This window comes from Lepidochelys olivacea (genome assembly GCF_965140295.1).
Source record: "Lepidochelys olivacea isolate rLepOli2 genome assembly, chromosome: 1".
Lineage (NCBI taxonomy): Eukaryota > Metazoa > Chordata > Testudines > Cheloniidae > Lepidochelys > Lepidochelys olivacea.
Genome location: NC_140411.1, coordinates 140,509,849 through 140,537,622, shown reverse-complemented (window position 1 = coordinate 140,537,622; position 27,774 = coordinate 140,509,849). Strand labels below are relative to the sequence as shown.

The 27,774-nt window shown below is 40.8% G+C and overlaps 2 protein-coding genes and 1 long non-coding RNA gene across 8 annotated transcripts in view; 1 reads left to right on the top strand and 2 right to left on the bottom strand.

Moving 5' to 3' along the window:
* The window catches only part of BEND2 (BEN domain containing 2), a 35,088-nt gene extending 19,438 nt beyond the window's left edge, over positions 1-15,650 (bottom strand). For 2 of the 5 annotated variants that reach the window (XM_084623111.1, XM_084623110.1), the window contains exons 1-2: positions 14,643-15,649; positions 7,538-7,699 (exon numbers count right to left, since the gene is read on the bottom strand). In XM_084623111.1, the coding sequence (XP_084479237.1) occupies positions 7,538-7,699; positions 14,643-14,859 (379 nt within the window). In that variant the 5' untranslated portion in view covers positions 14,860-15,649. Of the gene's footprint in view, positions 1-3,686; positions 3,887-7,537; positions 7,700-14,642 lie in introns of those variants that run through there. The other 3 variants (XM_084623112.1, XM_084623114.1, XM_084623113.1) reach the window with 3 other exon arrangements.
* Positions 13,631-27,774, top strand: part of LOC311517925 — a 52,677-nt gene continuing 38,533 nt past the window's right edge. Inside the window, exon 1 of the long non-coding RNA XR_014710822.1 lies at positions 13,631-13,954. This is a non-coding gene — a long non-coding RNA (uncharacterized lncRNA). The remainder of the gene's footprint in view (positions 13,955-27,774) is intronic.
* NHS (NHS actin remodeling regulator) overlaps positions 21,624-27,774 on the bottom strand; it is a 339,915-nt gene continuing 333,764 nt past the window's right edge. For both annotated transcript variants that reach the window (XM_084623083.1, XM_084623084.1), the window contains exon 9: positions 21,624-25,715. In XM_084623083.1, coding sequence (XP_084479209.1) covers positions 25,106-25,715 — 610 coding nt within the window. In that variant the 3' untranslated portion in view covers positions 21,624-25,105. The remainder of the gene's footprint in view (positions 25,716-27,774) is intronic.

Genomic DNA, 27,774 nt, shown 5'->3' with positions numbered 1-27,774 from the left:
TGGCCTGTATTATACAGGAGGTCAGACTAGATTATCACAATGGTCCCTTTTGGCCTTGGAATCTATGAATTAGACATCTGTCATGAAAAGCAAGAACAATAGCTTATTTTTAAAACTGCAGCATCCTGGCCATTTAAGGTTAATTACTATCTAACTACGTATCAAGCACTAAATTATTTGCTCATTTTATCCTCTAATTAACTTTTATTAAACTTTATTCTTTCCAATTCCTCCTCAAAATGCATTTCATTTGCCATACTTTCCATTGTTGACTTTCACTCCTGAGTACCTACGCCTCTTCTTGCCTTATCTCATTCTTCATTTAAAACCCTCCCCACAACAAAAACCTAGGAATCAGAATTTAAATGCATTGTTCACAACGTGATACAGAACTCACCGTTATTTGTATTTTCTTTACCCTCATCTTTCCCTTCCCTAAGTATTCACTCTGTTTATCACCTTCAATTTTTGAGCGTGTTTATCTCTGTGAAGAGCCGTGTGAAGAAAAAGGTCTGGTCCTAATCCCTGCCCCAAAAAGTTGATGATCTAGAGCAAACTAACTGATGTTGTTTGATAAACATTTAACAGCAAAACTGTACATCTGCAAACAAATGCTTGACATTGGCCAACTTCTATTTTAATACTTTTGTAACTTTTACATGACTGAATTAAGTTTGCCTGCAATTGATAGAAAAAAAAAAGTTACTGCTTCTTGAAGGAGAATCATATGCCAGATTTTATCCTAAACTTTACAACCAAGTTAGAGGGCCAGATCTTCAGCCCATCTCAAGTCTCCTTTGAACTGGCACAAAGGGAATTAAAAATAGGGACAGGAAAGGAAGGGCTAACAGGTGATGTGATCCTGGCTGGCAGCGTTGCTCCTTGAGAGCTGCTATCTGCCAGTGCAAGTCCCCTTGTTATCTTGTGCTTCCTCATTGGTTTTTTTCGTATTTCATCTACTAGCGCTCATCTTATACTTATCAGAGGGGTAGCCGTGTTAGTCTGTATCCACAAGAACAACAAGGAGCCCAGTGGTACCTTAAAGACTAACAGATTTATTTGGGCATAAGCTTTTGTGGGTAAAAAAACCCACTTCTTCAGATGCATGGAGTGAAAATTACAGATACAGACATAAATATACTGGCACATGAAGAGAAGGGAGTTACCTTACAAGTGGAGAACAGTGTTGACCAACACTTAGGCTGTAAGCTGTTTGGGACAAGGACTCTTTTTTTGTTATGCATTTGTACAGGGCCTAGAGGAATGGGGCGGCCCTGATCTCCCGTTGCGATTCCTAGCTTCTATTGATTTACAAACAAATAATTATTAATATACATGAGGCTCTTTCAACTTGCAACATGATTGGGGGTGAAACGGAGAAAAGAGTGTAAAGTCACCTATGTTCTCACCTCAAAGATGCACCATATGCTGCTTGAGGCCACTTGGGGATCTAGCCCATAAAGTCCAGAAACACAGTTTAAACTAGTATGGATGACTTGCAACACAGACAATGCAAAAGACTGCTCGTCTCTCTCTCTCGCTCACACACACACCCCCACCCTCTCCTGCTCTGCACTGACTCAGCAAATCATAGGCCTAATCAATTTCACCTCTCAGGCAGTGGGAATGTCTCTCACCTCTTCATTCTGACCTTACTACTTCCCCTCTAGCAACCTAAGGTCCCACAAATCATAAGAAATTCCTGTATGAGGGAAGTTCTGTCATGTCTCTAACTACATCGTCAAAAACAATGACACTACAATTACATACAAATTCTATGCTACAGTTGCAAAGTCAAGCACTGAGAAGGTATGACATGCCAGTTTAAGACTGTCCATAAACATTTTTGGAAACTTTGCAGCAACCCTTTAGCAAATTCTACTGAGCATCTGCAAATGGCAATTTCCAATGGCTTGGAACTCTGGCAAATCTTCATGGATTTTCATAGGGAAAGCGAAAGGCATATCTCAGCCTCCAAGCCTATTCTCCTGCCAAAATTTCCAGTTCCTACCTCAAACCCTAAAAGTAGAAGAACTCTTCAAAGAAAAAGCTCTTAAAAGAAACAGCTGGAGGCAAAAACATTAGCAGAATTACTTATTTCTGCCTAATTTTATTATTTGTATTACTGTAGCACCGAGAGCCAGTCTGGACCAGGACCCCATTGTGCTAGGTGCTGTAAAAAAAGATGGTCTCTGCCACAAAGATCTTAAAATCTAAGTATAAGACATGAGGTGACAGATAGATAGATACAGACAAACTGATGGGGGAGTACAAGGAAACAATGAGACAATACTGGTTAGCATGACAGGCAGTGGTCTCAGCACACCAGCGGCCTAACCATTGCCAATCTTTTTGCAGACATTATGGCAAAAAAAAATTTTAAGAAGGTATTTTATGGAGAACAATGAAGTGGCTTTGCAGATGTTTATAGGGAGCTGCTCCCAAGCATGAGGAGCAGCATGGAAGAAAGAAACTTGTTGAAAAATGTAACAAGTGGACAATAGACACTGGCAGCATTGGCCAATCTGAGACAGAAGTCAACATCTTGATAGTGAATGAGAGATGATAGTTAGAGACAGGATAGGACATGAACGGCTTTGTAGGTGCAAACAGAGCATAGCACAATGGGGCAGCCCTGATCTCCCATTGCAATCCCTAGCTTCTATTGATTTACAAGCAACAATTTATGCTTGATGCAATAAAAAAAAAGGGGAGCCAGTGGAGGGATACGAAGATAGGAGTGATGTGGTCAAAGTGATGGATTAGGAGAATTCTCTTTGTAGCAGCAGTCTGAATGGATACTAAAGGGGCAAAACTGCATTTGTCAAAGCCAGAGAGAAAGACATTGCAGTAATTGACAAGTGAGATGATGAGAGTTTTAGCGGTGTGAAGGGATATCAAAGGTCATATTTTAAAGATGTTATGCAGAAAAAAACCCCAATATCTAGACATAGCCTGGATGCGAGAAAGGTCCAAGATGGAGATAACAGCTAGGTTACAGGCCTGAATGACAGGCAGGACTGTGGTGTTGTCCACAATGATCAAGAAAGGAGGGGATGGGGAAACGGGGGGTATGATTAAGAACTCTGGTTTAGCCATGTTGAACTTGAGCTGATACCTAGATATCCTCAAAGAGGTTCAGAGATAGACAGACGGACACTTCAGTTTGGACAGAAGACAGGTCTGGAGTGGAGAGGTAGATCTGAGAGTTGTCAGGGTGGAGATGGTAGCTGAATTTGCGGATGAGATTACTCAGAGATAAGGCATAGTACAAGAAGAGAAGGGGACCAAGGACACAGCCCCATGGACTCCCAGAAAATAACTTCATTCTTGAAAATTGCTGAAGCACTTTTCCTGAAACTTTTATTAAAAAGTTATCAGCTTAATCCAGAAAACAAACATGGACAATTTCAGTCCAAATGGTTAAGTCTGGAAAAGTTATTTTGATGCTGACAGACCAGATGTCACCTCATGACAAAAGCCCAGGGCCTCAGTGAACAATGACAAACCCATAGCCGGAAACCAGTCCGACTTAAATAGACATTGGTGTTATAAGAATGTGTTTAGACTTTATGGAATGCTTGTAGGATGCTACATGTATTAATCCTACATATACTATCTGTATCTCATGGTATAAAGTTATATTGAGTGTTTGTGTTGTAAACCTCTGTAATTGTGTAACTCACCAAACAAGAAAAGCAGCATTAATGAAGGTAAAGTGCTCGTCCTGCAAACAAGATGGCCCAATGAAGGCAAATGAAACATTGTGTAGCATCAAAGGACAGAGACCTTCTTGACTGCATTCCTCACTCCCTGCAGGAAGGGAAGGCGTGTGCATGAACTCATCCCATCAGCTTGGATTCTGGAGTGAAGGGGATAAAAATGCCTGACAAGGAGAAACTGGGTGTCTTTATGCGGTCTGGACTCTAGGAGGCAAAGATTCCTAAACACAAGGAGGAGATCCCCATGATGCTTAGCTTGGGTCACCCCTAGAGGACATATAGAGCTGCTTATTATAGAAGCTTATATTACCTTTTTAAATCTAAGACTGTAACTCATTTGTGCGTATGCTTCCTGTTTTAACTTTGTAAATAACTTTATTTCTTTTCTTACTTAATAAATCTTTGGTTAGTTTATTACAGGATTGGCTACAGGCATTGTCTTTGATTTGAGATCTGAGTACAATCGACCTAAGGTGACTGGTCCTTTGGGACTGGAGTAACCTGAATATTGCTGTGATTTTTGGTGTAAAGTGACCATCTACCATATAGTCCAGCTTGCCTGGATGGCAAGATATACTGGAATGCCCAAGGGGACTGTCTGTGACTTGATGTTAAGACTGTTACAGTACTTTAGGAGTTCACACTTGTTACTGGATTGGTGAAATATAATTATAGAAAATACAACCAGTTTGGGGATTCTGCCCTTCTTTTTGACAGTCTGCCCTGAGGCTGGCGCTCTCAGCTGTGAGCCACTCAAGACAACATGACAGTTAACAGCTGAAAACAGGGGCTTTTAATTGTAAGTGCTGGACATCCTCAAATGGAATAGCTGCCAACTTTTACTTACTATGACAGCAGTCTTTAAAATTCCTTACTTGCCTGCTATTTAAAAACACCCACCACCAACCCACCATTTGGGGGGGGGGGGGGGCACGCTGACAAAATGATCATCATGCTCCCTCTGCTGATTCTGAAATAATAGTTAAATTATCCTCCGAGACTTGGGCTGACATCCATCTGTCACTGCTGGTTCACAAACAGATGACCTGGCATGTTTGTTCTGCTGTATTAGAAAACAAAAACAAACAAAATACCCCTCACTATAGCTGGGGAGAGATGAGGAAAAGAAGGGATAGGGAATATCAATGTGTTTTCAAGTGGAAATCTACAAAAACCAAGAGTAAACTTTACTGTCAAGCAGAAAACAATAGAAAAAAACAGTGTCAGTGTTATGAAAACATGGGAGATGACTTGGATCCACTGAAGAGACATCCTGACTATAATCACTTTATTGTGTTTAGGACCCTTTTATGCAATGCTTGTTTTGTCCATTTCCCAGGCATGGATGGTAATTTTGCTTTTTTAAAAATGTTTTGCTGAATACACTAAACCAGTGATACTCAGACTGAGGCTCGCGAGCCGCAAGTGGCTCTTTAATGTGCCTCCTACAGCTCTTTGCTGCACATGATATTAAAACACTGTGTGATTTAATTACTAACCAAGATGTTTTTACTATGTTATTAACCAATTGTAGTTGATAAAATAATAATACTTGGTCATTTTGCTGTGAGAATAATATACATAAAAAACTAAATATTTCCTGTCATACTGTTTAAATATGAATATATAGTCCTATAGTAAATTAAACCGTGAATTTACACTGCTGTGGCTCTTTTGGGTTAATGAGGTTCCTGAACCACTGAGGTCTGAGTATCACTGATCTAGACTAACTATGACAAACTAAATACATTGGGACATGGGATGTCACACAGTAACATGGGAAAGTTAAATCATCAGTATTCTGTGACCTCTCTGGATGCCTCACAATAAAGTCACAAGATAACTTTAATACTCAGATACTTCTCATGACTTGGAGTAAGTAATACAAAATGCTATTCCTTTCAGTTAACACCACTTCTGAAAGCTTTTCTTGATATCATAGACTCTGTCTACATGAGCATTATCTAGAAGCATGTCTTGTTGCAGTGGCTTTATTATTACTTGTGCTATACGTCCCATCTAAACTATGCTTTTGATGGACCTTATTTATTCATGATAGGACTTGACACCCTCCAGTTTTGCAGTTTGGATGGTTCTGACCCTGAGCTGTACTACTGCCTTGGTCTTTACAGGAGTCGTAGCACAGCACGGCTTCATCTAGAACGCACAACTGAATTGTGTCAGGGATGACCTGATTACACGAGGGAACTCTTATTATGGTAATTGCTACAGTGAAACTGAGATAATAGATTAGACTGGTCAGGAAAACCCAGGTTAGAACCTTTGTCTCAGGAACCATATTTACACGAGGTTGTGACTAACCGTGTTTCTCTGCTATAGCTTATAGCATGTATCAGAGGTATGAGGGGACTGACTGGACACAGATAGGATCTGCTTCCTTGTTAGAAAATACTAAGCTGTTATAGAATGATGGGACTCTTCCTGTAGATGTTTGTTTTTCATTTCTCTCGCTAATCTCATTTAGTGTTTACTTTGATGCTAGTGGTAATGGTTGCACTGTTTTCTTCTATTCCCCATCTGTTTGTAGCTACCAGTTGTGTCCTGTCAGATACTTAAAACGTAACCTCTTTGGAAAAGGGTCTGTCTTTTCATGATATGTCTGCACCTTTCAGGTCGGAAAGGAGGATTGTGCTAAGGGAAAAGGAGGATCCATGCACATGTATGGCCCGAACTTCTATGGGGGCAATGGTATTGTTGGTGCTCAGGTACTATGATGCAGTGTGCAAATGTCTAGCATTTTAAAATCAAATTAAATCTCACTTAGAGAGGTTCTGTGCCAGCGTCACCTTTCTTGCTGTGGGCCTGCCTGCAGCAATCACTGCTGTACGTGGCCATAGTCTAAATTGGTTTCCACTTAATCCTTTCCAAGCCAAAACATATAGCTGAATCTAACAGATTAAACTACTGATATTAGTTAATGTTATGTGAAAACTAGAGTTAAGATTTGATTCCTGTTATAATCTAATGGAAATGAGTTAACAGCCTTTGTAGCTATACTCTTCATATATACTCTTCTTCGGGGGGAGGGATAGCTCAGTGGTTTGAGCATTGGCCTGCTAAACCCACGGTTTAGAGTTCAATCCTTGAGGGGGGCATTTAGGGATCTGGGGCAAAAATTGAGGATTGGTCCTGCTTTGAGCAGGGGGTTGGACAAGATGATCTCCTGAGGTCCCTTCCAACTCTGATATTCTATGATTCTATAAATTAACTGCCTAAACACATATACTACCTTCATTGGCATCTTGTATCCAATAGTAAGCAAGCAAAGTTTCTCAAAACTACAACCCAATTCTCCCCCAGACAGAGTTCAAAACATTAAAGGGTACCTACAGTCGGCAACACCCCAACGTAAATGACAAATTTACTAGAATAGTGCATAAAAGAATTTTCATTGTATCCCAATTAATTTAGCTAAATGCCACACCTACTGGGCAGCCAGATTTCTCTGGTCTTGTTTTTTCCCCTCCAAATTACATACTAATCTTCTTACAACAGATTCTATTTTAAATAATGAATTCCTATGTATATGTGAGAAAAACAATTCTTAAACCTTATTATTGAGATCACCACTAACAGGGAACATCCTTAAGGGGAAACAGATTCTAAAGTTACTTGTTTTAAACTATACTATCAAAACTATCAGCTATTAATAAGTAGCTTTTTAAAGGTTATAGAGTCACAGACAGAAGAGAAAAAGTAATGGGGAATATAGTGTTAAAGATACAATGACTGAGCACTCTGCCAGAAGGATGGGCCATGGGCATTAACTCCCAGAAGAAATTAAGTGTATTTACCATATGCAAGTTGAGTCATGTAGTGATCATCACTGTTTACTTGAGCATTTTGTTCCACTGACACGCAGCCTTGTGTGGACAGTCCATTTTCTGCATCTTCTATTTCAGAATTTTGAATGATCACAGCTTCAACATCATCCTCAACTCTCACAGAAACATAATCTAAAAGCATGTACAGAAAGAAAGAGAAGTCTGGACACCATTCTGTATACCATTCTAATGGCAGTAGCACATTCACCACACCTAGTACTACCCACTTATTTGAACTGTACAATAGCTTAGCTACAATTAAACTGAAATTTGAGTGTTTAAGATTTAAGTCATCTTCCAAGACATGCATTGTGATTCTAAGTGATATTAACAAGGGAGAAGGTTACAAAGCACGTTGGGTGAGATTTAAAAAGCACTTGGCATCGGCCTAACTGTTTCTACAGACTACGAACTGTTAGGCCCATGAGCACTTGTGAAAATCTCACCCTTTATGTTTAAATACTCAGTGGCACTGAAATTGGAGAACCATTGAGAAAACAGAATTACCAAGAGCTATCAAAGTACATCAGTTCACAATTCCATACTTAGTTGTTATATTATGGTAGCATTTGAGCCCAAACAGGAATGAGGTCCCAATACGAGAGACACTGCAAATATACAGAAAGACAAAGGCCCTGTCCCGAAACGCTTACAGTCTAACTGTAACATGCCAAATGTTGACACAACCACAGTAAATGCTCTGGGTTCAAAATATTTGCCCTGCAGTTAAGTCCAGCATTTCCTTTATTTTGAAAAAACATTTTTTTTAAAAAAGTACATGCAATATAATAATGTTAAAGGAACAATAAGACTATAAGGTCAAGCACTGAAAAGTTAGGAAGAGTCAGAATTCAGGCTGCCTGTGCAAATATAACTTAGCCTCCTGGTGCATATGTATTATGATACTATCTTTAGCTGCATGCTATTTTTCCAGAGGACCCCTACCTAATTCAGTGAATAACATGGACTGTGCTCTGGGTATGAATCTGCCATCTTTCCTCTTTGCTCCTATCCAATCCCCACACTCAGTTTTCTGATCAGACCAAAAATGGGATACAGAGCCTTTTCCCACCAGGTCTTTAAAAAGCTCTTCAGTAACACAGTTTGAGCCTATTTACTCAGGCAAAACCAGATCATATTATAGCAGTGTTTGGGCACTATCACATTATGACACATTGACTCAGCATGTTAAAGGTCCTCTCAGAGAGGTACTTAAGCACATGAGTAATACCACAAGAATAAATGGGATTACAGCTATGCTTAAACTTAGGCACTGGCTTAAGAGGCTGGCTGAACTGAGGCATTATATATATATATATATATATATATAAAATGTGTGTTATGATGAATATATATATAAACAAACGGGTGGCCAAACTGTTGCTCCCAAGCCACATGTGGCTCTTTAACAGTTGAAGTGCAGCTCTCAAAACCGCCTCCACACATCCCCATTCTCCACCTACCAGACTTGGGACCTCTGCCTTGCAGTGGGTTGATGAGCTGGGGGCTTCTGCACAGAGGGGAGGAGGGTCTCAGGGCTTCAAACCCACAGGGTGCACTTGCTGGGGCTTGGGGCTTCAGCAGGAGCAGGGCTGAAACCCCAAGCCCTGGCAAGCATCTCCCGAGGTGCTAAAGCCCTGACTCCTGGCAAGTCTACCCCGGCTCTCAAAGTTCTGAATATTGTCATATGCAGCTCGGCAGGCCAGTAAGTTTGGCCACCCTGATATATAAAATAATGAATTGTCAGCAGCTCAGACAGGTAAGTCTGATCTAACTGATATAGCCTTTATTTTAAAACTTGTTTAATTCCAAAACAAACAAGAAGTTGCTATCTTGCTTGACTGTTGATGCCAACAAAATAATTATTCCTCAGCAGACAGATGCATAAGAGAGGCTGGAAACCTTCACAACTGTTTTAAAAAATATTTTATTTATTTGAATTGTGTGTTAAAAACAGTTTCATATGAAACTATATCTTTCCCAATAAACTGACTTATTTAAAAAAACAACTGTGGAAGTTTGCAGACATCTGCAGATCAGCCCTTCCTGTCTCTCAAATTCTGTCAACAATTTGGACTTCTTGCTGGAAAGTAGCAGTAAAATGCAGCATTCAATGAGACATCAGAACCATTCAGTTATGAGGAACCTAAAACAATGACAAGTATTTCCAGAAAAAGGAAGCATATTTTGAATATTCAGTATAGTCTGCCACTATAATCTCACTATTTTTACTAAAGTGTCCATTTAGCTGATCACAGCAGTTTTAGTTCAAAGGGAAGAATTGATAAAGGAACAAACTCCTTTGCGATTTTAGAGGGAATTACTATTTCTGCTGCTTTTGGCATTCTCGGAGATGTTTAATAAAAAAACAAACTCAAGTGTCATTAACACTCCTGATCTGTTATTTGAACCATGAATGCTTACCAGTAATGAAATGCTCGCTGAGAAATGCTAACTGATAGCAGCAAAGATCTAATGGTAAAGACTGGTGGCCCATGGAGTTCATGAGTAATGGAAGAGACCTGGCAACTGGGTAACGTACTACTAGCAATTGCTGCAGGGAGGAAGGGGAGTTGAGGATCCAGAAAATCAGTACCATTTTTTAATTTAGGCTTGTGGTGTAAAATGCATAAATGGAGATAGACTTGATTAAACGGCAATGTCATCTAATACTAGAGAGTTTTTTAAAAGTAAAGCGTAGTATTAATTAAATACTGGATATGCCTTCTATCGGGGGCACACTGTCCTACACCAGCAGAAGAAATGAACCTCATCATTTAATAGATCACTTCTAATTTTAAGTTTCAGAGTAACAGCCGTGTTAGTCTGTATTCGCAAAAAGAAAAGGAGTACTTGTGGCACCTTAGAGACTAACCAATCTTCACAATGTGTATGATAATCAAGGTGGGCCATTTCCTGCACAAATTTGAGAGAGTTGTCACTTTGGATGGGCTATTACCAGCAGGAGAGTGAGTGTGTGTGGGGGGGGGGGGCAGCGGCGGAGGGTGAGAAAACCTGGATTTGTGCTGGAAATGGCCCAACTTGATGATCACTTTAGATAAGCTATTACCAGCAGGACAGTGGGGTGGGAGGAGGTATTGTTTCATGGTCTCTGTGTGTATATAATGTCTTCTGCAGCTTCCACGGTATGCATCCGATGAAGTGAGCTATAGCTCACGAAAGCTCATGCTCAAATAAATTGGTTAGTCTCTAAGGTGCCACAAGTACTCCTTTTCTTTTTTCTAATTTTAAGTATCACAGTCATACAGTCTAAAAGAAAAATGTTTCACCTATTCAGGTTAAGATATCCACGCCTTCAAAACCTTAGTACAAAATAACATTTCAGATAAATATTTACTCACAGCAGTATCTATAAAAACAACTTCTCTTTATAAATGTCTGTGCTCTTAAAAATGAGAAATCAATAGCACACAGCAGACAAATGCCATGTAACATGTAACACAGAAACTAGAATTAAGCCACCAAAATCTTTTTAATTTGTGCTGCAAACCAAGATTTTAATCCAAATTCCTTGGAATAATGGCTAGAGCATTAACTGACTATGTTAAATCCGCAATCAACATAAGAATGGTCATACTGGGTCAGAGCAATGGTCCATCTAGCCCAGTGGCCAATGCCAGGTGCTTCAGAGGGAATGAATAGAACAGATAAGCATCAAGTGATAAAAAAAAAATAATTACAGAGATATTTGTAAGTTTCCAGTAACTCTTTCATGGAAACAAAAAAAATCATAATTAAGAAAAATAGTGTCAACTATTCTTCAGGATTTGCGTTGCACCTTTTCAAGGGAAAAATTACTTTCACCGTAAAATGAAAAAAAAAGCCATACTGGTTCTTGGCTGCGTCATAAATTAAATAAATGTATTTAGTACTACTTCTTTAAATCATTTAACCAGTCATTCCAATGAATTAATAGGCTAACAAAGTTCTGCCTGGAAATGTAACAAGGAGTAAATGTATGTCCAAAGAAAGCTTCAATCATTTAACTCTTTTCTTGTTCAGAATCAATACATACCCTGGGTTATGCTGTTTAGAAGATAGCCAGTTATTTTCAGTAAAGCAGCAGGATACTATATGCTGTATGGCCCTATGGGATTATACAAGTGCACCTCATACTTTGTACATTCAGAGCACAGGAAGATTATTATAGACACAGCAGAGCTACACACTAATTAAGACATTCTGTGCCACGTTTTTGTCAGTTTTAACAACATTTTATGGTCATTATTTTAGTTATTTCAGCATTTTTCAGTACACTATTTATGAGGAACTCTAGTTTGCCTTTGCACAGAACCATCAGAATCTCTGCATGAAAGTTAAAAGCATTTAAAAATGCAGGGCGGCTGCTTCATGACGACTTATATACAGATAAAACTGTTCGTCTGACTGCATCAGTAAGATGTACCACAAATTTTAATATCTTAAGCTATAGCCTATATCTAGCAAGATCAAAATTACTGCTGTCAAAAATTACTACTGTCAGTAGTGACATTTGAACACAAACTCTTACGGAGCCTGGTTTCAACTGAGCAGATGGCTTGCTGACTATTATGCTGCTTTCCTAGTTCATTTTCACCCACTAGGAGTGCTTCCCAAAGCACTTTGCTCTGCTTGCACCATTAGTTGACTCTGGTTAAATAACATTTTTCCACTCATTTTCACTTTCTGATGATATGCCAGTGTGAATTACAAAGTGCACAGCATATGTATGTTGTTATTTTTTGGAATACAGAATGCCTGTGTTCTGAAAAGTCAGTATATAAAGGCATTGGAACCTGTTTGACATATGGCTTGCTCTGAAATTATTGGGAATGCATGTTTTCATGCATGTGGCTTCATTCATAAAAGCAAAACCATTATTTGATACAGGTGGGTTTCTCTCTCACACATACACAGACTCGCATGAATCCTTCATTAGGAAACAATTTTTAATGTGTAGCTCTTCCTTGATTTCCTTCAACTTTTCTCTAAACTCATAGATTTTGTATCAGACCTGCTTTTCCTTTTGGCTGAGGACAGATGGCTATGGAACTCTCTGGAAGCAAACAATACCAATCAAGCTATTTATTGATTCAAGAGATGCACGGTATACTAACATTCTGACATACAGAAGTGCTGGCAAGATATCTATTTCCTGGTCCTAGTCACATGATTACAGTCATATGACAGGGAGTCAGTCTTCACTGCCTTTAGGGCTACTGTTGCAGAAGGCACTCTACCTTTCTTAGTCATGATTGCAGGATGATGCCTTCTTCACTGCTTACAGGCTCAGGATCTGTTTTCTGATTCTCTGTTTACCAGCATGGTGTACTTCAAGTAACATTTTAAAAAAATTGCTCTGTAGGTTATTGGAAGGCTCCAACAGTCTTGTCTGAAAGTTTGTCATTTAGCTTTGGGTCTCCCACAGCCCAACAGACAATTACGTTTTTTTGTTTGTCAAGATTACCCCACCCCCAACCAAACTGTAGCAATGAAAAGCAGAGATAGGAAAATAGTTTAAACGGAGTGGAGAAAAGTGAGATGGATGAAAGAAAGAGGAACACAGTAGAACCATTGCAAAAAATACACTGCAAAATATACACAAAAATAAAGGGTTTGAAGATTACCTATGAAGAGTTTTTCCACAATAAAACAGAACAGTATGAGGAACTCCCCACACAGCCTGCTCCAGAGCTGCCTGGAGACCCCCTGTGAGAATTGTATAGAAAGACTCAACAAACTGAAACGTTCCATTTCCTATCACTTCCCATTATAAGATCCTGTTTTTAGTTGCTTATAATTTTGCTAACTTCAAACATTTGCATGGAAATTTTCCATGGTGAGCGTCTGCTTCTTGCTTAATTTTTTGAGAACATTTCAGTAAAAACAGTTCAGCCATTTCTTAAAATGAGCTTATGGGGAAAAAATATGTTTTGCACTTGTTAAACAGCTGCGAGAAAGTTTCAAGAAGGGGTAGCCCCAACATGCTTTGAAAAGGGGTCTGGAAATTTGGAAGGGGGCTGGAGTTACAACAGAAATTTGCCTTTTTACGGCCCCTGAGAAAATCTGCACAAATTTGGACAAGTTACAGGCCCTTGAAAAATCATAGCGTGCACATGCTCAGTTCAGCCTTAAGAGTTTAGCACACTAAATTCTCCAAAAATCCCATCGGTACTGGCCACACTCCAGTCTGGATTGAACAGGACTTCACTTTTTCTATGACCGTTTCTCCTGGCTGACCAGGGGGTGGTGTCACTAGGCACGAAAACAGAGAGCAGGGGGACTGTCCCATCTCTGCTCTCAGTGCTCCCCCATGTTGCCACCCAGAAGGAAGACGCCACCTGACTATAACGCAGAGAGTGCGAAGGGGCAGGCAGGGATAACGGGGTAAGTCAGATCTGCAACCACTTGCGACTGCGCTAAAATAATAAAATAAAATAATAATAACGTTGAAAGAAAGTTAAGGGGGCAAATCAAGTTACTCCTCAAAGGCGAAGAAAGACCAGCATGAAGGCAGGGCCGGGGGTGGAGAGGGCAGCAGCTCCTGTCTGATCCTCCCCCACCCGGAGGGGACAACGCCTGCTGTCCTCATTGAATTGCCCCCTACAGCCCACGCCCTGGGGGGGGGGGGCAGGAAGCGGCACCTCCTGGCCGGTTACTCCCGGAGGCTGGGGATTTTGGCCCCGTTTAACCCACCTCCGCCCAATCCCACACTGGTGCGGGGGGAGCGGCCCCGTTTCCACACCCCCGCGGCTCGGAGCCGCCCCAAAGCTGGAGGACGCCCCGCTGCCAACCCTCAACGCAGGAAGCCACCGCCCACCCCCAAACGCCCCCTCCCTCAAAGCCCCCTCCGCCGCTCGAGTCAATGACGCCACTGGCGACGAGCAGCCCCGCGGACCAATAGTAACAGCCAGGTTGGTCGGGGCCGGCCAATAGGGTGGGGTGTTGTGGGCGCGGCTTGGCCGGCTCCGCAAAGAACGTTTGGGTCGGGCCGTTGCGAACGATGGGGGAACGTTTCCTGCGCGCGGGCGGTTCCGAACGCAGGGCGGCCCTGGGGGGTCAGCTCGGCACTTACCCTCCGCGGACATGGCGCCGGCGGGCGCTGTGCCCCGGGCAGGCGGGCGGCGAGCCGGGCTCCGCGCAGGCAGGTGTGGCCGGAATGTGGCGTTGGAAACGGAAGCGGCTTCGCCCGACGTGAGCAACAAACTGTTTTGAATCCGCGCGGCTGCGCAGTGGGGACGGGGGCGCGTCCGGCAAACGGCGTCCCGCCCGGGAGCGGCCCATGGTCCCATGCGCTCCCCGGAGCCCCGCAGTTAGGGAGGGGCCGCATGTCCCGTCCTGACTAGCCCCACGCACGGGTCGCACGCTTGCGGGGAGACCGGCCCGGACGCTGCCCGCCCCCCCCCCCGCACACCGGCGAGGGGGAGGGGCGGCGGCCGTTCCCCTGGGGTGCGGGGGAGTCGAGTCAGCCAGTCACAGGCAGGGGGCAGCGCGTGTCTGTCCTTATCCCGCTCTGAGCGTCGGGGCGGAGAAATTGGGGGTGCACGTGGCTCCCTGCGCCCGCTGGCTACGGGAAAGGTTGAGAGCAAGTGCTGCGGGCCACTGTACTCGCTAATCTATTTCTGCGTGCAACCAAGGGGCTTGTGTTCTCCAGGGCAAGCTGGAGCTGAGCACGGCGACCCGCTTCCTGGAGTCTACAGCCGGGCCCTCAACGTTTTTCTTTCTTTCCGAGCGCCCCTCGCCATAAACACTCTAGGGCCCACTTGTGCCACAACAACTGGTTTTCTGCATATAAAAGCCAGGGCTGGTATTAGCAGATAGCAAGCCGGGCAATTGCCCGGGACCCCATGCCACAGGGAGCCCCGCAAAGCTAAGTTGCTCAGGCTTCAGCTGCAGCCCTGCTTGGCAGACCCTCTGAAACCTGCTTGCGGAGCCCAGTGGGCCCCACAACCCTGGTAAGATTTTTGGGTTGCCATCTTTGTAAACCCACAAAATGGAACACCCTTGCCCCACCCCTTCTCACTCCAAGCCCCCCAACTCTGTTGCTCGCTCTCCTCCACCCTCATGCGCACTCGCTCATTTTCACTGGTTTGGGGAAGGGGGTTGGATAGGGGGTGGGGTCCCCACGGGTGGTTGGGGCGGCGGGGTTCAGGGAGGGGGCAATCAAGGGACAAGGAGCAGGGGGGGTTGGATGGGTCAGGAGTTCTGAGGGGGGCAGTCAGGGGGTGGGAGGGAGCGGGGGTCAGGCTGTTTGCGGAGGCACAGCCTTCCCTATCCGGCCCGCCATACCGTTTCGCAACCCCGATGTGGCCCTCGGGCCAAAAAGTTTGCCCACCCCGGAAACTAAATATACCCAGTCTTTTCACTCTCTCCTCTCTTTCCCACCATGGTCAACAGAACAAAGCATTGCCGTGTTGCCCGCATTTCTGTGTAACACTGAAATATTATTATTATTTTTTCACCAACCTAGCTAACTATCCATCAGGATTCTTGAGTTTAAGAACCATTTATAAAGTATGATCTTTTATAACCCCAGATTTTCTAATATAAAGAAGGAAAAGGGTCACTAGATTAAGTAGATTTTAGTAGCTCACCACTTCCTTTTTGGTGGCATAATTTCTGTATGTTGAATTTAGACTTACACGGTAATATGCCATCGCCTCCAAGTCCTCATTTGTGGGCCAAACATTACATTCTTACTCTTGTGTCAAATATGAAAGGAATTTTGAGACAGGCAAGAACTAGTTCTAAGAACTTTATGTGACTCTTGAAATGCCTAATTGTACTCTGGTTATGGATAAGGTCTTTTCTCAGTTAGTCATTTTGTTATGTTGGTAAATCGTGAAATTGCCATAATGAGAACCTTTGAAAATCCATTGCAACTCTTGAGGTGTGATGTGTGGCTTTTTGATGGTTTTTTGTTTTGTTTTGGGAAATGTCTCCCTCACTTCTCAAATAAACAGTGTGGATTACCTTTTTTTTAATCAGTTCATATTTTTGGTTCATTTTCAGATAGACATTCTTAAGCTTATCACAGACCATTTGTAAGTGGATTGCTTTCTCATCTAAAGATTTAGCATGCGCCAGGAAAATATCATCCAGGTGTAACACGATCCGAGAGGCACAACATTGCAGCAGCCTGCTCCTGAGCAACTTGAAGAGTATAAAAGCAGCTTTCTCTCTGTCTTTTTAGATCTATTTCTATCTGTTACCAGACCATAGGAAAAGCCAGTTGGGAAAACCAAACTGGCCTTGCTGTAGCATCAAACTAATTATCTATCTGTGGCTGAGGATAAGAATTATATAAAATACTAATTTTTTCTCTATCATGCTCACAGTAAACAGTGCTGCCACCTTTTCCTCATCATCACTATGGAAGAGGCTGAAGTGGGTAACCCTGCCCTGGCACCTGCTGCAGCTGTGATGCAGCAGCATAGAATGTTGCTCTGGGGAGAGGCAGCCAATCAGAGGGCAGCTTGGGCTGGTGGGGGGAGGGGAGGAGCAGGGAAGGGGGATTCAGAATCTTCTCAAAGGGGGCAGTGGGGAAAAAGCTGTTCGAGAAGAAGGAAGAGAAGCTAGAGACTGAGCTATTGGATGAGCCAGAGCTGGGACAGTGGGTGAGGAGATAAAAGAGCAGCAGAATAAAAGTATGGGACTTAGAAGTGAGAAGGGGAAAGAGGAAAAACAGGAAAGGTTTCAGGTCAGGAAAAGCAGAAAAAAATAGGGGATGTGAGCAGGCACGATTACAGAAGGAAGACACAGGGAAATAAAATCTGCAGACATACCGGAGAGAGAGAGAGAGAGAGTATGAAGAGGAAGAAAACAAAAGGAAATATAATTGGTGAAAAAGGGAATTGATTAAAGCTGTTAGATGAAGACAGATCCTGAAAACAGTAAATGAGAAGCCTATGAAGGACCTAAATTATATGAACATATTACTGTCCACACTGGCATTTTTGTCGGTATAATTTATGTAGCTTAGAAAGGTATTTTTTCACACCCCTGAGCAACATAAATTATACCAACAAAAGTGCTAGTGTAGACATGGCCTTAGTTTCCATTACCCATTCCTGATCATGAATAGCTCTAAAGCCTTTTCGTCTTTGAAATTGATAAGCATCTACACTAGATTAACATATAGGGCCTAATTCATCTCTCATCGATTTTGGCGGGCTTTGGCTCAGGTCCTGAGAAAGCACACTTAAGTTATCTCAACTTTTTTTTTTTTTTTTAAATTTAAAGAGAGGGGAAGAGGGACAGATAAAGGAAAGGGATAAAATTGGGTTCCATTTGAGGGTCCAAGATTACCAAATGGTCATAGGGCCAATAATTTTTTTGTAGCCCTTAAACGAGAGAAGCTCACCTACTGATGATCTAGCCAGGGTATGTCTTTGAAGTTATTTAAACAAAAATAGGGAAACTATAAAGAAACAGTGCCACTTAATGTTAAATAGAAACGCTTCAAATAGTGACAAATAACTCTAATAGTGCTGTACCAACCTTTTGTTTTATACCCTAATAAACTAAGCTACTCAAGTATTTATTGCTGTACATAGCATCACCCCTACAATTCCTCAAATGCTCTCTGTGGTTATGGGCATTTTTTTTTTCGGTGCAACTGGCTTGTCTGTTTTTCAGCATCAGAAGTTTGTAACAGAATTTAAAAGTTGAGCCAATTGAAATATATTCAATTTGGCAAGTTAATAACCTGGCTAAACCACAATTTCTACCACACACTATCTGCATAATTCTCTTTCTCAATAAAACGTCAGTTTTGATTTCCATAACTCCCATGCTTGCTGCTTATTCTATCGGCTGATAACATAGGTAAGCAGGCTAATGTTCCACTGTTCAGAATAAAATCAAAGTATTGCAAGAACATTAATAGAAAGCATTGCTTCTTTGTTTGTGCAAAAGTAATTCTTTTAAATTACAAGTGTTAAAAAAGTGTAATTTTAGTACTTTAATTTAGCACCTTCCAACTAGACAGAGAAATTTTTCATACCAGATGCACAGAATAGTCTGAATAACTTACCAGTTATTCAGGGTGTGAAGTTAATGCAGCTTTTCTCTTTTGTAAAAGGAGAAAACTCTTCCCCCACCTTTCTTTTCCCTTTCCTAAACTTGAGTTATCATCCCAGAACCTGTTTGTTCCGGCTCAGGAAGTCAGTGGAGTCTAAAATGGGAGCACCAGTAAGAGCTGGTGGGGATAGTTTCTGTGTTTACATCCTTGCCATTAGAAAATGGAATAGCAGCACTAGTTGAAGAACCAGGGGTGTCTTAGTTGGTCATCACTTATTTAGTAGTTCTCCTATAAAAGATCTGTCTCCCCAACAGCTGTCACTCTGTCTTAACATTTAAAAATCAGGAAACTTCATTATTTAAAAATGTTCCATAGGAGAAATTCCTGGACCCTCTGTTTTTGTTTTGTTTTTATATTAATACTGATATACCATTCTGAAGAAGTCTAAATCACAGCATTTAGAGGAATGGATTGGAGAGAATGGATGTGTCCCTATCCAGCTACACACATACTGTGAGGCTAGCTGTGGGTCTGCTCAGGAATATGAATTCATTTCAGATACATTTCTTCATGACCCCATTCTCTTCCATTGTGCGGCATTGTTAGCACACAACGATGCATAATGCAAATAGGTGACTTTCCCTTCCTTTAACCACTGCATTTCACCTAGAGATGTGTTCTAGTTTTAGCTATGTGCTGCTGCACTTTTCTAGCTTTACTAGTCCCTTTAAACATCTTTCTCTACGTTTTATGTGAAGAGTCTGATTCTGATCTGGATCTGCAGCCCAAATTTTCCCCCACAGTTGTTCAAAACCCAGACATCACTTGCCTGTGTGACTAAAAAGGTTTTCATGACATGGAGCCATTATAATGACCATTTTTTACTAACTAATGTAATTTGGGGCATCCTGCTTACTATAACATCCAGCAGAGACATCATGACCGCCTCACCTTTCTTGGCAGAAACCAAATAATCAAATAATCTGTAAATTGAATTGTGACTAGATTTATTCTGTGTGCCATGATTAAAGCGCAGCACAATGGCAGGCAAATGTGGTGCACTGGTGTTCTTACATATTACTCCTGGGGGAATTCTGTGCCAAAAAATAAAAAATTGTGGCATAATATTTTAAAATTCTGCAAATTTTATTTGTCAAAATAACACTACATAATCACACCAGTTTGAAATAAATTACCAAAATAATTGAAAGTACCTGTCAGCAAGTATGTCTGTAACAATACAGAAACACAAAAAAATTCCCCCATGAGTAGAGACTTAAAGAAACTCCTACTACAACCCAGTTCCTGCTTCTCTGCCCCCTCCCCTCTAGAGCCCAGCCAGGGCTCCCCCACAGCCAATACACCTGAACCCCCTACCAACCCCAAAGCCCAGCTGCAGGGCCCCCCCCCCCCCCCGGCCCAGATGCACACCCCCTGAGCCCAGGGATCCAGCAGGAGAAACAGCCTGATGGTATCCCAGGCATGCACAGAGTTTCCTGTGCACCACTCTCTCCTTCCGTCAGGGCATGCAGGAAACTGCAGCTGCCAAGAACCCTCTAGCTCCCTCTCCCTCCCATGGCAGTATCTTCTATGGGCGAGCTGTGCTGGGTCCAGCGACCCCTAGTGGCAGTCAACAGCACTGCAGCCCATTTATCTGGTGGTAAAGAAATTCTCAATTTCTGCAAAATTCTGCATTGCGCAGTGGCACAGAATTCCCTCAGGAATAATGTATGCAGCCATCTGACTTGTCTACGTGTCTATTAAAACAACTCAGAGTCAAGAAGCGTCTCGCCAGAACAGCACGAGGCAAGTAACTTTGGGGAAAAAAGAAGACCGCATCCTTTGGAAAAGCACAAGTATGATTTTGATCCGTTCCCAGGACAGCCTAACTGGATGTTCTAAGAACGGATGAAAAGCAGATTCTGTATCTGCTTTTGCAGACTGAGCTCTTTCCACAACTCTTATTCATTTATATTTCTTGATTGAGAGGATCACATAACACTAACAGCAGCAAATGATCTACATAATCATTAACTTGGTCATCATCTGAATAAAACAAATGTTATGTAAACTAAATCCCAGGTGGAGACTCCTTCAAGACCACACCCATAAGGGAAATCTTCATTCACTTGACTGGAATTTTAAATAAACCTGCTGCATTCCCTAATGATAATTTTCTCCACATGCTCTAGGCATCATAGCTGCAGATTTCAATTCTTCTGCCATACATATCTTTTTTCTTTTAAGTACCCATGCAGAGCCCTTCACAAATGGTTAGGCCAAAAATTCTTCTCTTGACACATTTGAGAAAGGTTAATTGTTTCCACCTCTTCTTCCACAATATGTTTTTTTAAGTGCAAGGACTGTCATTGTGAGCAGCCCTGCATTAAATAGAGGCAGAGGGACCTTATGTCCACCCCAAATTATGAATCCATATAAGGTCTGATCACAACTTGCCCCACCATAATCACTGTACTTAAAATGGCAGCAAAATCTACATTTTTAATTTTATTTTTAAATGTTCTGCCTTTTGACCACCACCTGCATTTCCAAGTGACATTCAGTCCTGGGGCTTGGTTACACCTTGGATTTTCATTGTTGCAGTTTGTTTTAGCAAAAAGAAAAGGAGTACTTGTGGCACCAAGGTGCCAAAAGTACTCCTTCTCTTTTTGCGGATACAGACTAACATGGCTGCTGCTCTGAAACCAGTTTGTTTTAGGCCTTCCAACCACAGACAAGCAAGCAATCTTGCCATCATTATTTTGTCTCCCCAAGCAATAAACTTAGGGCAAATCCAGAAGTCTTTATACTTAGGCAAAACTCCCATTAACAATCCTATTAAAGTCAATGGCAATTGGATTTTGTCCTCTGTGAACTAAAAATTAGAATTCAAGGAGAAAGAATAAGAATAGACTGTATGAAATGTGTAATGTACGTAGAAACTTACCTTTGCAAACTGCCACATTTGCAGACTATTGATTAGAAATAACATTTCATTGGAGGACAATAAAGAGAAAGTTTGGTTTAATTGCAGTCACTTTTATTTGCAGTTTCTATACACACTTTCTAGGTAATCAGACTTTTCTGACACATTTTTTGAGGGGTTCACAATGAAACTGTCACTGTTTTTACTAAAAATAAATACAAGACTTAAAGTGTTGCACAGCTCTAAAATATACAAAGGCTTGGATTTAATGTAAACTTTGAAAACATTTTACAAAAGAAACCATCTTTGCAACAATTTAAAAAGTTCATATTTACAAATATTACAAAAATACAAAATGGATGCAAGTCCATAAACCATTGTCTTTTCTGCCAGCATGAACTGGTGCTAGTACCAAAATAGTTACACTGTAACCTTCTTAATTTTTTTTAATCTTTAAGTCATAACCTACAGTATTTCTCTAAATCTGCCACCATTGCAGCAAATGCACTCAATCACTGACCTTTGGCAAAAGCAAACATTTGCTTTATTTGCTACAACTATTCCATGTCCTCTATGCTGCCACAAAAGAAAAAAAGAAAAGAAAAAAACATTATTTTTCAGACACAAAAACAGCTGCATAAGTTTCAAGATATGTGTTTTTATTTTCTAAAGCTTGTCTTGAGTGCCTTAAAGATATATACCTCACTAAAGGGGTTTCCTTTAAAAAATTTTCTGGCTCCCACACTTATTATGATTGTGAATTCTTTTTTTTTCTTAGAGGATTTACAATCCAGCTTTATTTGGGTTTAAATCTGTTAAATAGAAAATAGAAAAAAATTGTCATAGATTTTAGATTAAACAAAATAAGTAAAACTATATTTGATGTGATAGTTCTGTGAGCAATACATACAGAGGGTATATTAATGCCTCATTCAAGTCAAAATGTTTATCTTTATAGATATTTAATTTCATACACGTTTAATTTCATACTGGTACCATATGCTATATGGTACCAGTATGAAATTAAATGCCTAGTTTGTTAATAAAAGGTGATATCAATTTATCAAAGTCAACTCAGCTGTTTTCTGCTTAAACTTTAGAATGATTTTTAAAGCACATATAACGTCTTTAAGGATATTATAAAAGGGCTGCTGATATACATTCTAAGGTAAATGACCCAAGATGACCGAATAAGACTGTTCTGTCTGACTCATCAACTTCATTTACTCATGTTCTGCAGAAAAAGTATTTTGAGATATGCTAAACATGCCCGGTAAAAAACATACTAATTCATTTATTTCATCTGCACTTAGACTCAGGTTTTCTTAACTAGCCTGTTAACACAAGCAATGAGACTTATTTCCAAAACCTTGACCCACTTATCTTTCTTTAAACACCTCCAGGTTTTTCTGATGTTTTAAACTCTTTTGCCGATTTAATTCCCACCCCCAACACACATACTCACATGCACACACTGACCATAGCCCACGTACTGTATGCTATCACACTGCACAGAAGGACGGTAGGAAACCCTGAATTATATTTTTTGTGGTGTACGCGAGATGAAATAGGTCATATTCTAATGGGAATTAACATTCAAATTTTTGTTGAAGTCATTCTAGTTTATTCAATCATTCCAATTTTAAATAGAACCTTCCTCTTCAAAATATTATTTGCCTTCTTTTAAAACTCTCTGCCCTGTGCATTGTATAATTAAAACCAAAACCAATAAAACCCCTTTCACACATCCCACTTCCCTATCATCGTTTACTTATGCTTGAAGCCAAATTTATTTGATTTCTTTAGTACCAAAGTACCTTTCTGTCATCCTACTCACTCTGTCCTACTGCATGCCACATTCTTTCTTAAAAGCTGTCCTCTGCATTAAACCATCCCATGTTCAAAAGCATATTCTACTGTCTGTAAGCAATACCAACTGCTTACATTTTGAACAAATAGGGCCTGTTTCTCCTCTTGGCTTAAGTGGTGCTACACCATTGGAAAACTGGTGTAACAAAAGGGAATCAGGCCTATCATTTTAAACATTGGTTTCATTTTGTTTAAAAATTAAAGGTATAAAACAACTTGTGGCTTGAGCTCACAGCTACATTTTCTTTCAGTTTTAAGACAAGAAAATTCAAGTAACTTCAAGTAATTCAGCTTTTGTTTCCCTGCCTTCAGTTTATCAAAGCATTTGCTCTGACTCATCTCCTTTCCTGCCCCCATCTCATTCCCCCACCCTGTTAAGCATTTCTGGTAAACCCAGACAAAACTTAAGCTGTATGTGGCTGGCACAATGAACCAGAGCATTCCTCATTTAATAACGAATATAAATAACGTGTACACACACACACACACCTATTTCCCCGCTACATTTTTTTCACAGTGTCATTTCTGTAAATATTTAGGTAGCATGAATCTCATCAGCACAAAGAGAAAGCTTCACTGAAAACTCATTGCAAATATTTACTGATAAAACGGTGCTTGTTGCATGCTTATAATTTATTTGTTTCCTTTAAGAACCAGAAACTAATCATGTTTAAAGATTATAGTTCTCGGGTTATGACTGGGTTATGTGTCCCAATAGCCTAATAAGAATATGAAAATAAGTACCGTTTCCTCATATCTATTTTCTCTAATGCAATCCATGTCAGAATAAAGGGCTAAGGGACACTGTCAAATGTGACTGCTTGGGGCTTTGCATTAGAAATGGTTTTGTTCTGTTAAAAGCATGCTTTCCATCCCTACCAATTACCACATTGAAACTCACAGCTGCACTTTGCAATTAGCTTGTTTTGAGCTAAATTTTGAAAGACAAATGGTTACTTTAAAATTAATCAGCTCTTAATTAGCCTTAATATTTCATTAATTAACATTGAGATTTTCTTTCAGACAGTTAGAATTCAGATTTGAGGCTTTTTGATCACACTGAAAGTGGTATTGGTGGACATGTAAATATGATGTTTGATATAAAAATGGTATTCACAGAATACAGTTAGTACATTTTACTACTTTTGTCTTCTATAAACAAAGTTGTTATGCAGTAAACTATTTGCCACGTGTCCACTTTTTTCTGATAATTCTATTTACAGATTATTATCAAAAATATGGTATTTACATATGTTTTGTTAATTTTTTCTAAATTTTGTTTCAGTTCATTTTAGTGTAGAAAAATACCAATCCGTAAGCACAATTTCATTTTTTCCCTAGGGAAGCACTACAGTGAGAGGTTTTGTTCCTAAATGGGCAACTTAAAAAAAAAAGTTATTTTTAATTCTATGAAAATGGATGATTTTGAAATCCACAGTGACAACAGGAATGAGAGTAGGATAAATGAAACTTAAGGTAAACAGAAGAGACATAGCTTATATTTCTACTTTTTAGAAAACGTAATCATTCGCTACAGCTCTAAATTTCTGTTTTCCCAGCATCTTATAAACACAAACACTTTTAAGCATTGATATTGCCCTGCAATTGTTTTGACTGCTACAGAGTTGGCCTGTTATATTCACATCCTTTTATAACCCCAGTAATTTCAGAGTTTACAAGTTTCACAGTCAACCGTGTGGCTCTCTGGAGCTTAGGCAACCTATGTTGAACTCTGAGAAGATCGGTCGTCATGAGGGCTGCCATCTGAATTCTCAGTTTCTCCTTCTGATATAGCTTGCATTGGCGTATTGTACAGCCTACAGCGTACGCTGTAACGGCTGCTGCTGGCTGCAGGAGGTGCCCGTGAACGCCCTACTCTTGAAGATGCAGACATAGAAAAGCTCTTGGAGGAGAAGCCTTCTGCATTAACTCTAGGGGAGCAAGGAGACAGGGGGGATAATGTGTCAGGAGTTGATGATGCCTGGGGAGTCTCATCAGTGTTTTGAGGAGAATCCACAATTAGCTCACTGGGAGATTTGGGCAAAATAGGGCTCTTTAGTATCTCGGTCGCTGACATCCTATAGCTAGAATCCGATCGACTGCCCTTTTTAAGGAGCAGTAGCTTAAATTCCTCGTTAGATGTGTTGGACTTTTTGGCATTCCTGTAAATAAGACCAGGAGACCTCTGACTGCTTGCTGGGGCTCCCACATTGCTGGCAGGTGACGTGCTGCTGGCAGGTGACGTGCTGCTGGCCCCAGATGAAGCTCTCAATCTGTTTCTTACAGAAAGATCTCCAGAATCTTTTCTCCCAAGTACTTTCCTTTTTGATCTGTTAAAAAACAAAGGCACATATGTTTGTATGTTATTCACATGAAATAATATATAGCATTGCTACAGCACTTTACAACTTCACAGAACTAGGCACCTATTCACTAATGAATCCTCACAATACCCTCACCAAGTATTGTAGGTTAATAATCATTGAAAAACTTGAAACGGCATGTAAGAATTGTATGTACATTAGGCACTAGTTACAGAGAGTAGCTCCTGTCCCCCTCAACTCTGCTGGGCCCAGTCTATACAATTCATCCATGGTAGGTAGGACTTACACAGGCTTGGGAAAAGGATGGACTAATGCAACAAAAAGTGACATTCTTTCTACTTTTGGCTCCCATTCTCCAGCAAGAGCCACCAGATCGGATTCACCTCTACTTACAGGAGGGGTGGTGGCAATTTGGCCCTCTGTTTGAATACAGAGATATATGTCTTCTTAGGTTTAATTATTATAAATTGTAACCTGTTTTAATCCACTGTAGTTATTAGAAAACTCCAGCTGTACTTAAGTCGTGATGGGAAATTTTAATTAAATACCAAAAAAATCTAATTCTGGCTGTCTTCTCTTGGGTTTCAGTATCATCGCCAGCTCATAAGAACAGAGCCAGTAGGCAGAATGAAGAGATGATTGTGGGTATTTTGCTCAGGAGATATGCATGTTAACAACAACAACAATAATGAATGGCATCAATTGTATTTGTAAATTGTTCTACTCATTCTATAAAGATATTTAAGCTGTTGACCAGCAATATGATACAATATTATAATAAAGCAACCTTTAAAAGCCCCTTTTAAAATTTAACAAAATAAATAAAGGTGGCTACAGCACAGAGAGAAAGGAGCAGGTGAAAGATTCCAAATAAAGGGCCAACAATTGTCATGCAGTTGTCATCCCAGCATACAGTTTTTCTGGGCAGTTTGGTAAAAATCAGAGTTTTAAAATTATGGTGTTTTGAAAAAGCTATAGTTTACTTTGAAAACAATTCCATGTCTTTTTAGCTCATCATATGAAGAGCAATATTTATAAATATAAATTGATGTTCTTTTGACAAGCTACTAGGCTGAGTTAGATATGTGGAGTAAGAGACCCGGGGAAATGTGACAAGGCAGGATTTCAGGAGGATGTACAGAGAAAGGAAAGAAGGACTAGGAGGGACAAGGACTGGGTGTGAGGGCTCTGGGGGGCATACAGAGGGGTAGCATGAAGCCATGTCTCAGAGTTGGGGTGCTGTAGAGGAGGTGTCAGGCAGAACACTGATGGGATGGAAGGGGGAATGAAATAGGGGAGTGAATAGTATAAAGGGCATGAAATAGGAAAGAAGAGAAAAGGTAAGGATGGGGTGCAGGGAACCAGGAAGGCATATATGATGTGCATACAGGGTACATAAGGACAGATAAGACAAAAGCAGAGGGCTTAGAAGTTTTTTCTGGCATAAAAGCCACATCATATCCTCCATTTCCTCCACTGTCCGCTACCCTGTATCCCAAGCTGAAATAATTCCCACTATCACACACACACCTCCTATGGACTTACTAACATCTGGAGGAGGGGAACCCTACTTTGGTGGAGTTTATAAACTCTGCTGAAGTAGAGCTACTCTCCTGTAGCCCTTATATACCAACCCAATTGAAGATCTTGGCTTTCATTAAATAAACAGGGGAAATTTATAACCAAACCACTGTTAAAAACAGTTAAGATTGAAGGTAGGTTGTAATGGAACCCAGCTAGCACCCAATAATGAGATTGTACTTCCTTTACAAAAATCCAATGCCACTTTAAAAATCCAACTTTCTGAAAGTCTGGTAATGCACAATTAAGGGGATGCAGCCAGTCTCCCACTGAACATAATCCTTCAACACTCCCTATGATACCAATAAAGCAAAACATGTAACCACATGATTAAATCCATCCTTAGTCAGCAAAGCACTTGATGGGTGTTGGTAGACTGGCATCCCTACAGGGGCAGAGAGTTGTGGTTTGTTGTATGTGTTGTATGCTGGTTCTAGTGGTGAGGTATGCATCTCGGTGGAGGAGTAAAAGGAGTGGCATGTTA